This window comes from Camelina sativa, chromosome 18, assembly GCF_000633955.1.
Source record: "Camelina sativa cultivar DH55 chromosome 18, Cs, whole genome shotgun sequence".
In the NCBI taxonomy this organism is placed as follows: domain Eukaryota; kingdom Viridiplantae; phylum Streptophyta; class Magnoliopsida; order Brassicales; family Brassicaceae; genus Camelina; species Camelina sativa.
Genome location: NC_025702.1, coordinates 7,782,637 through 7,795,066, shown reverse-complemented (window position 1 = coordinate 7,795,066; position 12,430 = coordinate 7,782,637). Strand labels below are relative to the sequence as shown.

Sequence of the window (12,430 nt, the reverse complement as noted above, 5' to 3'; positions counted from 1 at the left end):
ATTAAGTATTAACTTTTAGAGTTGTAAAAATCTAAGATTAATAACTTGACACATGTCAAAATCTTATTATTGGCTAACTTTCAAAACCCAACTTTATAATATATATATATATATATATATATATATATATATTTAAATTAAAGATTTACGTAAATAAGTCAAATGGAACAAACAATGAGTATATATATAATTAAAATAAGGATTAGCGTAAATAAGTAAAGTATTACATGTGCAATTATCTTCCTTAAAAAAACATTAAAAGATTTGAAGTAAACAGATCACATAGCCGTCGTGTTGCTCTTCATCGTAGTTATCGTCGCTGATTCACTCACCAAAGACAACAACAACATCACAAGAAAGCGTCCTCTTTTATAGGACCCTCTCCCCCCTCTCTGTTTCTCTCTGTCTCTCCTCTCCCAGTTATAATTGTAGAATCTGTTGTCATTTTCACAACGACTTGGCTCCCTCTCTTCCCATTCGTTGCTCTCTTCTGGAACTGAAGAATCAGGTAAACGATCCTTACAGATCTCTGTTTCCATCATTTGATCGTATTCTCACTTTCGGGGATCTGACTCGTAAACGAGATTGGTCCCTTGTTGACTTTTACTTGCATTCACATTTGACACCATTTTGTGTAGATTGATTAGCTATTATGGCCCATACAGCAGATTCTGTGAATCCGAAAGGTAACAACTCTCTCTTTTTTCATAAATCATTGGCAAAACTGAAATTGAAAGATCAAAACTTTTGAATACATGAATGTTTCATTGTCACAGATGTTTGCATTGTGGGTGTTGCACGCACTCCAATGGGTGGCTTTCTTGGATCTCTTTCGTCTTTGCCTGCTACAAAGCTTGGATCTTTAGCTATTGCAGGTACAAAACAGATCTTACTTCTGTGCAAAGTCTTTAGTTTTGTATATAATAATTTGACGTGCCCGTGTTGGTTTTATTACTGATTCAGCTGCTTTGAAGAGAGCAAATGTTGATCCATCTCTTGTCCAAGAAGTTGTATTTGGCAATGTTCTTAGTGCTAATTTGGGTCAAGCTCCTGCTCGTCAGGCTGCTTTAGGTGCAGGAATCCCTAACTCTGTTATTTGTACCACTGTCAACAAGGTTTGTGCATCAGGCATGAAAGGTGAGAGAACTTTGGGACATTTGGGCTCTGTTTTTTTATTTAGACTTTGGATTTGATTCTTTTAACAAGGGCTTTTTGGGTGGTTTTCAGCGGTAATGATTGCTGCACAAAGTATCCAGTTAGGGATCAATGACGTAGTTGTGGCTGGTGGCATGGAAAGCATGTCTAATACACCTAAATATTTGGCAGAAGCGAGGTAGTGATGTGGTTTTACGCAATCGTTTGGTCTTTGTACACTATGCAATATTGTATCTTATTCAAATTTTTGATGCAGGAAAGGATCTCGATTTGGTCATGATTCAGTAGTAGATGGAATGCTAAAGGATGGACTTTGGGATGTCTATAACGACTGTGGGATGGGAAGTTGCGCAGAATTGTGCGCTGAGAAGTTTGAGATAACAAGGGAGCAGCAAGTATGTTGTTCCTTAATTTTATTTGAATTAACAGTTCTTTGATGTTTGCTATGTATATGTCCCCCATTAACTTGTAATCTGTAGATACTCTGCATAAACCTTTTGTATACTTCCAGTGTCTTATATTCTTGCTCCTGATGTCTTGATAAATTAGCTATGATAGTTTACCTCTCTCTCTGAAACTGTGAATTACACAAATTGGTTAGTTGGGCTCATTGTTTATGGTAAACTCAAAACACCAGTTGATTAGTGTCTTACTGATAATTTATGCAGGATGACTATGCAGTTCAGAGTTTTGAGCGTGGTATTGCTGCCCAGGAAGCTGGGGCCTTCACATGGGAAATCGTCCCGGTTAGTATGTTTTTGTATTGTTTTGGCTTTAGGTTAGTGCGTTATATTTGGTGAATATACACTAAGGTAATTTGGTTATGCAGGTTGAAGTTTCTGGAGGAAGAGGTAGGCCATCAACCATTGTTGACAAGGATGAAGGTCTTGGGAAGGTGATTTTTATCCCCTTTTTGGTTATAGATTATGCATTAATACTCCAATGAACCTGAGCTTCTGTTTTTTTCATTTTATATTCACCTGTTGCATACATTATTTTTTTTCCTAACGGAACTAAGCTAAACCGTAGAGTATTTCCATTGGCTACTTCTGAAGAAGTTTTGATCCATGTTCCTGTTTGCTAGTCATAAATTTTAGTGATATGTATCTTTTACTGTATGAAGCATTACACGTTACGAAATGAACCTTATAGTTAGATAATTCCATAAAATGAGGTCTAATTTATTGATTTGCTTCATGTACGATATCGCATTGTCTCAGTTTGATGCTGCAAAGTTGAGGAAACTCCGTCCTAGTTTCAAGGAGAATGGAGGCACTGTTACAGCTGGAAATGCATCTAGCATAAGGTCCTTTTCCCATATGACCATATATATATATCTTATGTTTTAGAGAAGCAATGTGACCTATGAAATAGATCTTGGTTAGACTTGCAACTTCTCTTTTTGTAAGTAAAATTTGCCTCCTGTTGACAGTGATGGTGCAGCTGCTCTTGTCCTAGTGAGTGGAGAGAAGGCGCTTCAGCTAGGACTTCAAGTGCTCGCAAAAATTAAAGGTTATGGTGATGCAGCTCAGGTGCGTTACTTATAATTTTTCCCTCCCTTCTTAAATACAACAATTTAAGATGTCTTATTCGATTCACTAAGTGAGACTTCAACCCTGCAGGAACCAGAGTTTTTCACTACTGCTCCTGCTCTTGCGATACCAAAAGCCATTGCACATGCTGGTTTGGAATCTTCTCAAGTTGATTACTATGAGATCAATGAAGCATTTGCAGTAAGAAAATTAGACTTCTTCCCCTAAAGAATAGACAACCGTTTGCGATGGCTAATTTTTGCTAAACTGCCTGTTTTCCCAGGTTGTAGCACTAGCTAATCAAAAGCTACTTGGGATTAGTCCGGTAAGTCTTTAAAACATCATCTTCTCAGTCAATTTACTTAAGTGATTTCATTAACATTCCTCTTTCCTTAACAGGAGAAGGTGAACGTAAACGGAGGAGCTGTCTCTTTAGGACATCCTCTAGGCTGCAGTGGCGCTCGTATTCTAATCACATTGCTTGGGATACTAAAGAAGAGAAACGGAAAGTACGGTGTGGGAGGAGTGTGCAACGGAGGCGGAGGTGCTTCTGCTCTTGTTCTTGAACTCCTTTGATGCATTATGAATCCAGGTAACGCACATTCTGTGTAGTTTTCATAGATCGACGATATAAAATGCGGGACAGGAACTCATGATATCGTGCCCATGTGTGTGTTTTCTTTCCCTCAGGGTGGTAAACTATATAGATGGATCTATCTCTCTTCCAACTTCCAAGAGTCAGCAATTGCACTTTTAAGTTATATGTTAGTTGGTCTCTCAATAAAGGAGTGATCGTCGATGTTGTTAAGTCTATTTATTTATATGAAAACTCGATTCTATTTTTTTTTTCTTATTGTGACAGTCAGTTCTAAATTATGGACCAATTTATCGTAGTTAATGATTTGTCCTCATGTACTGCCGGAAATTTTTTATTGAATCATCGACCAATGCATTGACTTGGCTAAACCATACAGAAGAGATTTGACATTTGATAGGTAAATTTAAGTACACATTGTGTAATGTATGACAAGAGAAATAAAAAAAATTGGACATTTCTGTAAAGACACAAGCCTCTGCACACTTGAATGAGCAGGGCACTTCGAAGAAAAAAAAGAGCCTTTATCAAGAGACGCAGTGAAGATTTTTCTCTATACAAAAGCTTTCTACTCTGAGATATCTCTTCCAAAAAGGGTGCTGATTGCCTTCCCGGGATCGCTTTGTTTAATAAGAGATTCGCCGACTAGAACCTAATAACAGAAAAAGAAAAATCACATGGGAGCTAAGATTAGGTGAACCAGCATTTTGAGGAATGTTATCTTTGACCATCAAGTTTGTGTAAGCTTACTGCTTTGACGCCGGCTTCTTGTACAAAGGCGATATCTTCGGGAGTGAATAACCCAGATTCTCCAACCACCTACCGTGTAAAGACAAGTTGAGGATAGACAAACTTTAAGGGAGGTGTGTGTTTACATTGTAAGGGGGGTAAGAGAAACAAGGGATGTGAATACTACTACTTACGAGGATGTCTTTTTGACGGATCAGTTCGCCACGCTCTCCTTCAAGAAGCTTCTTTGTGATACCAAGATCTACCTCAAATGTTTCTGAAAGAAAGGGTGGTAAAACGGATCAAGAAAGAATGTATTCTCTGGCTTTGAAGGAGGTCTTGTTCAAGCATTTACCAAGGTTACGGTTATTGATGCCAATGAGATCGACTCCTTCAATTGCAAGAACACGATCCATCTCCCTTTCGTCATGAACCTAATGGCAAGTGGTAACCAGAAAAAATCAGGATTACGAAGAGGCAGAAGCATTTCTTTTGTTGAGGCATATATGAAAGTGGCTCCCCAGAAGAAACACATACAAACCTCCACAAGTGTAGCCATTCCAAGTATTTTGCAAATCTTAATCATGTATTTGATGTCAAGGTCAGGTAACACAGAAGCGATCAACAGAACTGCATCTGCGCCCTTGCTTCTACCATAGTATATCTGCCATGCCTCAACAATGAACTCTTTCAACAGCAAAGGGCACTGCATTTTTTTTTTATGAAAAGACATCAGAACTATGCATGTCACTGTTGGACAAAGAATCTGAACAGGATTAAACAGAGAAAGCATGAACCTTTACACCAGCTTCCCTTATAGCTTGCAGGTTCTCATAGCTTCCCTATATGAAACAGATCATGGCTTCATTACGAACAAGGTATTCATACTTAAGTTGATCTCAAATTTCTTTACAGCATTACCTTGAAGTATTTTTCATCTGTCAAAACACTAAGACATGCTGCTCCACCCTTCTCATAAGCTTGTGCAATTTCAACCTAAGATATCAAGCCTTCAGCCATAATTCTTTCAATCCCGAAACTTATTCACACTGACAGAATAGGAAGAGAGAGGTGAGTTCATACCGGGTTAAAATCCTCTCTTAGAATTCCTCTGCTTGGTGAAGCTTTCTTAACCTCAGCTATTAAACCAGGCAACCCGGTTCTTTGATGAGCAGATCTAAGAGCACCAATGAAGTCTTGAGCAGGTGGAACATTATCAAGAGCCTTCTTCAAGGTATAAAGTGGCTTTCTCTCTTTCATCTGCGAATGTAGCAAACCTTGGGAATCAAAGCAACTTGGGAACATAAATGAAAGAAACAAAGAAGCATACCTGAGAAACTTCTTTATCCTTGTGCCATACAATCTCTTCCAAAATGTTACGAGGCGTATTGCCCTCGTTCTGAAGGCGGAACTCAAAAGGTCCAACGTAATGCATTGGAGGTCCAGTGGGTGGTNCCAAAATGTTACGAGGCGTATTGCCCTCGTTCTGAAGGCGGAACTCAAAAGGTCCAACGTAATGCAATGGAGGTCCAGTTGGTGGTCTTCTCCTTATCTTAATACCCTGACTTTCAACTACTTCATTCTGGTATATATTCACTTCTTGCTCACTGATCTTGAGATCACTCACTTTACCCTCCAATGCTGAATCAGAACCTTCTGTAATTCCAGACTAACCAAAAAAAAAACATAAAAGTTCTCAACATAATATACACTTAGTTTCTTCACTACATAACAGATTCTCAAGTGCACTCAATGTTCAACAAGCAATTCCAGGATACTAGGAGGACCTACCTAACATCGATTCTGACTTTTTTTATTTATCCCAACTCCAGAAGCTGAAAAGCTATTGATACCACCAACTCGATTCATAGTGAAATTTACGAAATTGCAACTATGGTGTGTATACATGAAGATGGAATTGGATGAAAGATGAAACCTTTTGATGAGCACGAAGAGGAGCACAAGAAGAGGGTTTGGTAAGTCTGTTGTGGAAGTTAAACGTAGAGAGACGCCGTTGAATGGCGGAGGAAGGTAAGGGCTGAAGGGTTAAACAAAGTCCTTCCATTTTTTCTAAGTCTTCTCCGTCGCCGGCGATGCTATCTGTTGAGTGGAGGAGACAGTTTTGACTTTTGAATAGTACCCCAAACGCCGCATCTCATAGAGATATTAATTTTGATTTTTTTTTTCCCTACCACATATAAGTTAAAATATCATTTTACTATTGGTTGCATAATTTCTTTTTGAAATAATTTTTTTTTTTTTCACAACTGTTTCTATTTATTAAAGCCAAATTGACAAGCCAACATTACAAACAAACCAAAGCCTTACAAACAAAACAAATTAAATAAGTCTAGATAAACAAGCCTAACATAAAAGTCCATGCCCAAATTGTAAAACCCTTCCTTAAAAATTGAAGAGCATCTGTGACATGACACAAGAGAAACATGATAGATGACACATGCGAAGTCGAAGAAGCTGGAATTTCCGGTCACCGGCAGCCGAAACTATCGCCGAAAAACTTCAAATCCAGCCGAAAACGCCGACAAACAACATGGAATTCTCGATCTGCACCCACAAGAAAGGGCGAATTCCAATTTGCTGAGATTATGACTCCATCTAAAGCAAAACTTCTTAATCTTCTTCTTCAATAAAAAAAAGATTTCAATCTTCAAGAAAGTAGATCTACACCAGAAACTTTGAAACCCAAGGATCTGCAACTCATGAATGGCAAAGATTATTCAACCCAGAAAAAACAACAACAACGAGAAAAAACAAAAAAAAAACTTAAATCTAAACCGAGCTGAACATAACGTTGCCGACGAGGCCAACGCATGCCGGAAACTAAGCCGGACATGACATCGCCGAGGAGGCCAACGCATGCCGGAAGCAAATTCGGACATGAAGTCGCCGAGGGGCCAACTCATGTCGGAATCAAAGCTGTCCATCACCGTTAAAGAAAACGGTCAATGACGGAAACAAAACCCGATCCAAACACACACATAAGAAGCCGATGTTGGACGGATTGAAGCTGGTTTAAATCACCGGACGTCTTTGTCGGAGCGAATCAAACTTCGGAGGAAAACTTCGATAAAAGTTTCTCTCTCTGAAAAATTGGGAGAGAGAAAAGAAAGAAACTATGGTTTTTTCCTTTTTGAAATAAATTTAAAACAACAAATTATAATCCGATTTATTTTAATTAATATAATATAATTCCAAACAAGTAAAAATACTATTTAATTCCAGCCACGTATAAGTGAAAGCAACATTTTCCTATTGGTTACATAAATTCCTTTTTTTTTAATATAACGCAACAGGCAAAGTCAAAGCTAACTTTAAAAGCAAATAAACCAAATTAAAGGATGAGAATGATGTTTCTTGGTTTCTACCATCACTCTTGCTAGGTCTCCAAGATTTCTCAACTCAGCAAACATTTCATTTCTTCGCACATTATCAATAGAAATATGAAGTTGTTACTCAAGAGATATGCACTCCACACGACTAAAATCTTCAGGATAAAACTCAGCCAATCTCAACAACCTCTTTTTATCAGAATAATGAAATGAAGCAATAGGACTTAAAACTGATGTGCAAACGAGTAATTCAGAGTTTACTTTGTTGAAGCGATCATTAAACTCTTGAAGCTGCATATCCAAAACGGTATAAAAGCAATTTACTTGGTAATGATGCAAATTGGTTATGTTGGTCTTTTTCGTGGCTTTCTTGGATCAATAAAGTCTTCCTCCATGTTGAGAATCTCAATGTTGTGTTTCTCACAAAAATTTAAAACATTCTCGTCGAAAGAATTCCATCCTCCATCTCTTAACTTTTGTAGTTCTCGCTTCGTGGATTCAACTAATGAGATATCATTTAAAATGTCTTGATCTTTTCTTTGCAAAGCCATTGACACTCTGTCAGTCCTAGAAGAAGCAACAACATGTGTAGATAGATTACACAATCGAAAGTATAAGTGAATTTGAGAAGACCATTTGCTTGACTTCTTTGGGCGTTGTCTATACCTTCATCCTGGACATACTCAAGGACCTTAAATGTAGAAGAAAATAAGTCAAATAACCGCAACAATGTGTTATAATGAGATCCCCAACGTGTAGCTCCTGGACTTTGAAGTGAAGACTCTTGATTCAACCATTTTCCAATCTTAATTTCACCACTACTTATTCCTTTCTTAATTTCAGCCCGCTGGATTTCTCGTATCAAATCCTTTCTTTTGCAAGAATCTATAACCACGTTTACTAACACAGATACCTTATCAAAGAAATCTCCAACTTCAAAATGTTTCTATGCAACCGCAACAACAACCAATTGGAGTTGGTGAGCAAAACAGTATGCATAGTACGCAGAACTACTTTCTCTTGAAATCAATGTTCTCAACCCATTAAGGTTACCTCTCATATTTGCTGCTCCATCATAGCCTTGGCCTCTCAACTGTTTTATACTCAAAACTATATTTACCAAATAATGAGTCAATACCAGATTTCAGAGATAAAGAACATGTCTCCTACACATGGATAAGACCAACAAATCACTCTTTCACTATACCATGTTTATCAACAAAACGAAATACTATAACCATTTGCTCTTTCTTAGAAGAGTCAGCCGATTCATCCACCAATAGAGCAAATACATCATTATCAATATCTTGAAGTATGGACTGAACTACTTATTCTGAAAAGCAATTAACAATGTCTTTTTGAATTGGATGAGACACCATTTGGTTATTTCCTGGAGCATTCTTCAACACAGCCTTATTCACAACCTCATTTTGTTCAGCAGTATACTTCACTAACTCCAAAATTTCCTCCATTACTAGAATCCATTGTCTCATCATGGCCACAGAATGGTAGTCGTTGTCTCAATAAATATCTAGAAGCATCGACTGAAGCATTTAATCAAACACAATACTCATCCTTCATGACATTGGTTTGTTTGTACAGAGCATGCTTAATTGATTGACCTTGTCTCACCAAATCTTCACACTGCTTCTTAGTTGTGTTATGAAAGCTATTTATTCCTTTACCGATATGAATAGAGAATCTATCCGAATTATTCCAACAATTGAATCCCTCTGTCACAAATCCAATTTTGCCACCTTTCGCTTTGTTTATATCTTCGAACAAATAACAACACAAACAATATGCCTTTTCTGTCTGCACATTGTATTCAAACCAATCACCATACTGATCAAACCAACTAGGATGAAACCGCCTAACTGTATTCCCAGTATTCCCTACAAGTCGTTGCTCAAAAGTATGACTAAGAGGTTGACAAGGTCCTCTAATCCAATACTTACGTCTGACCTCGTCTCTTTGATTAGGATGATATTCCATAATTGCTTTCCTCTCACCAGGATCATGTGGCAAATTATCCGAGTCGAGATATCATCCATAGATGGAGATTTTCGTTTCATTACTCACCTACAAAAACAAATCAAGTTAACATCGTTTGAGAACCAAAGATCATGAATTATCATAATAACACAGACAAAATAAATTAAGCAAATTAACAAAATTTTAACAAATTAATGAGATTGGAATTGAAAGAACAAATAATCAAAAATAATCATCTATGAAAAATGGATGATGATTGAAACGAAAGCATAATCTAAAACAGATTAAAGTAAAATATAAAAAAAGTAAAAATAGATCTCACCTCAAATTCAACTCAAAAACCGCAACTGAAGGGTTTTCCTACTCTGTTTTTGATGTGTTTCTTGTCACCGAAGAGAAGGGAAGAGAAGATGCTAGAATTTTGTATTTTGCTTCCTTTTATTTTAGTAAGATTTTTTAAACTGTTATCTAGGCTTATTCTAAAATAAAATATGAGTCCAGTCCATTTCATAAATGTAAACCCCGTTTATATATTTTTAGTGAGGTATTTCATAAATGTAAGTCCAGTTAATTTTTTTGTGGGGTCAAAATAAGATATTTAATAGGGTAATTATATTATGTATATATAAAAAAATTATTTTTTAAAATTTTGGTGGGGTCGACTGACCCCATTCCTCTCTTACTGCCTCGCCCCTGATCTGGATTCTAATCCTATTGCGATCTTGAGATTAGTAGATGATGATTCTAAAGCTTGGTTCTTAGCACAAATGGAGGAGATGAGTGATCTTGGGCAGGATGTCCCAAAGACGCCACATGGAAAATCGTCTGGTTTTTTATGGAACATCATCCTACGAAATATTTGTGTTTTGTAGATAGTTCCTGGAAATCTACGGATCAATTTGCAGGTAGAGGTTGGTTTTGTTCTTCCCCGTTCGGGGAAGGTCCCGCTATGGGGGCAGCCATCTCCGCTACAGTCTTTCCCCGATTCACGCCGAGATTGAAGCTTTTGTCTGGGCGATGCGTTGCATGATTGGGACGGATAATGAGAATGTCGTTTTCGTTACTGACTGCTCTGATTTGATGAAGATGGTGTCTTCGCCTTCGAAGTGGCCATCGTTCAAACCTAATCTGGAAGAGATTCAGCTCGACAGAGAGGAGTTTACGTTGTTTTCCTTGGTCTTAATTTCTTGTCGTCATAATGGTAAAGCATACACTTTGGCGCGGCTTGTGCGTTCTGAAACGCGCTTGACGACCTATGTAAATAATGTCCCTTCGCATTGGCTCGTTTGAATCAATCTAGTTTTTTTTGTTTGTTGTTGAAACATTAGTTAGAAAATAACTCCAAGATTGGACGAAACAAATAATTAACCGATTTATTTCAAAAAAAACTAAATTTATTTCATCAAATCCAACAAACTTAATAAAAATCAAACATATTTGATCAAAGAAAATCAAGATTCCTAAAAATCTAGTGACGTTAAAAATTAAATAGAAAATAGAGCAATTTTTTTTAATCATTTGGTAAGACTTATTGCTCCACCAATGGTCAGGCTCCGGTGGCTGGCTAATCTACAACAATTACTCACATTGCAGTGGGCACTGGCTATGGTTTTTACTTGTACTGTATCTAGTCATTCCTGTAATTTTGTGATACATGCATCTACATAGGCGGGAAAGTTCACAATCACATTTCTTCTAGATAATTATATTTTTTCTTTGTGTCACAAATCGTCGAAGAAAAGAAAAAAAAAATAACAAAAAAGAAAAAAAAAATTGTAACCACTTCTTACTACTCGTTTTTGTAGGAGTGGTCATGTACGTTCAGATGGTAATTTATGTTACAAAAGAAAGATATTTTGTTAATGCGACTAACTTTTTCTTGAAAGAACTTAACAAACCGTCGTCGGAAATAATAGTGGACACACATTTTGTTTTCTTTTAGAAATATATATTCCTTGATGTGAATTTATCCCCTTTATGTTTAGTTTTGTGGTATGCGTTTTCTCTGAAGCAGCAAACAACCACATAAATAAATAAATAACTTCGCAATGATTATATAGAGGCGTTGAGGCCGAAAGTAAAAGAGCAAATGAGACATCCACCATGATTCTAAGTGGAGTAGAAGAAATGACACTGTAGAGCATGACGATTTAACATTCGTCGCTACAAGCTCGTTACAAAAGTCTAAATCTTCGGCAATTTAGATTGAAGTAAGCAATGGAAATAAGTAATTTATATCAAAGTCAAATTACATCAATCAAGAAACAAAACTCGCCAAAGACCTTGGGAGGTAAACGAATCACTTGACAATTTTATATCTTCCATGCATCCAATTACAAGATCGAATAAAGAAGTATGCATGTTCCTTTATGTTCGCTATACTATTTTTATTTGAATACTTTAGATGTTTCTTTTCTTCGTTAAGATTATTTCATTTTCGTGTTTGGCATATTCGTTGATTTTTCGGACTCTATGACGTTGGTATAGTGGTTAGTTATTGACTAATGAAGTTTACACTTTACAGGTATGTGGTATATATAAGAGACAAAAAAACTCTAGAAGTGAATGAGTACTGCAATATGAATAAGGTACGATTCAAACAAAACTGACTATATTTTTATTATATTTTTTATTCAAACAAAAAAATGATAAACGAAATACAAAGATACAAACATCTATGTTAAATAGGATGGTTCAATCAGATAAACTAAGCTGATCCAATTTGGATAGGGAAAAGATTAACAGAAACTACATCGAGTTATAATTTAGGCAAAATGGCTTAACACTTATCATATGCCGAAATTGAAAAGTACACCAAAACTTAGTTTCAAATTGAATTTAACAAATACTAGACTCAACTATTAAAATTACTTTTATATAGGTTTTTAATTTTGAACCGTAAAATAAAAAATCAGACCAAAATTAAATTAAGGAAGTTCTTACCAAGTTCATGCTTCTTAACTTCCTAGTTTCTGCTTTAGGCCGAAGATTTTGGCAATCTATACACATTTATAATGTTGATCATATTCATGATAACTCATATAGTAGACAAATTAAATGAGAGTTTTTGAAGG

At 36.5% G+C, this 12,430-nt stretch overlaps 2 protein-coding genes across 4 annotated transcripts; one reads left to right on the top strand and one right to left on the bottom strand.

Moving 5' to 3' along the window:
- On the top strand, positions 263-3,596 carry LOC109124542 (acetyl-CoA acetyltransferase, cytosolic 1-like). The gene is made up of 14 exons (XM_010483766.2): positions 263-508; positions 639-686; positions 777-875; positions 964-1,137; positions 1,228-1,333; positions 1,412-1,550; positions 1,824-1,901; positions 1,985-2,050; positions 2,376-2,461; positions 2,588-2,687; positions 2,778-2,888; positions 2,971-3,012; positions 3,087-3,279; positions 3,378-3,596. The coding sequence occupies exons 2-13, from the start codon at positions 653-655 to the stop codon at positions 3,261-3,263; spliced, it is 1,212 nt and encodes a 403-aa protein (XP_010482068.1). The 5' UTR covers positions 263-508; positions 639-652; the 3' UTR covers positions 3,264-3,279; positions 3,378-3,596.
- On the bottom strand, positions 3,657-6,212 carry LOC104760805 (indole-3-glycerol phosphate synthase, chloroplastic-like). Of its 3 annotated transcripts, none has more exons than XM_010483767.2 (11): positions 5,948-6,212; positions 5,474-5,680; positions 5,342-5,386; positions 5,095-5,271; positions 4,933-5,007; positions 4,809-4,853; positions 4,553-4,717; positions 4,367-4,445; positions 4,206-4,288; positions 4,033-4,101; positions 3,657-3,934 (listed from the first exon to the last, which is right to left on the bottom strand). In XM_010483767.2, exons 1-11 carry the CDS (start codon positions 6,074-6,076, stop codon positions 3,851-3,853), a joined length of 1,158 nt encoding a protein of 385 aa, XP_010482069.1. In that variant the 5' UTR covers positions 6,077-6,212; the 3' UTR covers positions 3,657-3,850. The 3 variants fall into 3 exon arrangements, with proteins under 3 accessions (XP_010482069.1, XP_019095531.1, XP_019095530.1); XM_019239986.1 differs by having other exon boundaries at positions 5,342-5,404; positions 5,492-5,680; XM_019239985.1 differs by having other exon boundaries at positions 5,342-5,465; positions 5,553-5,680; positions 5,948-6,211.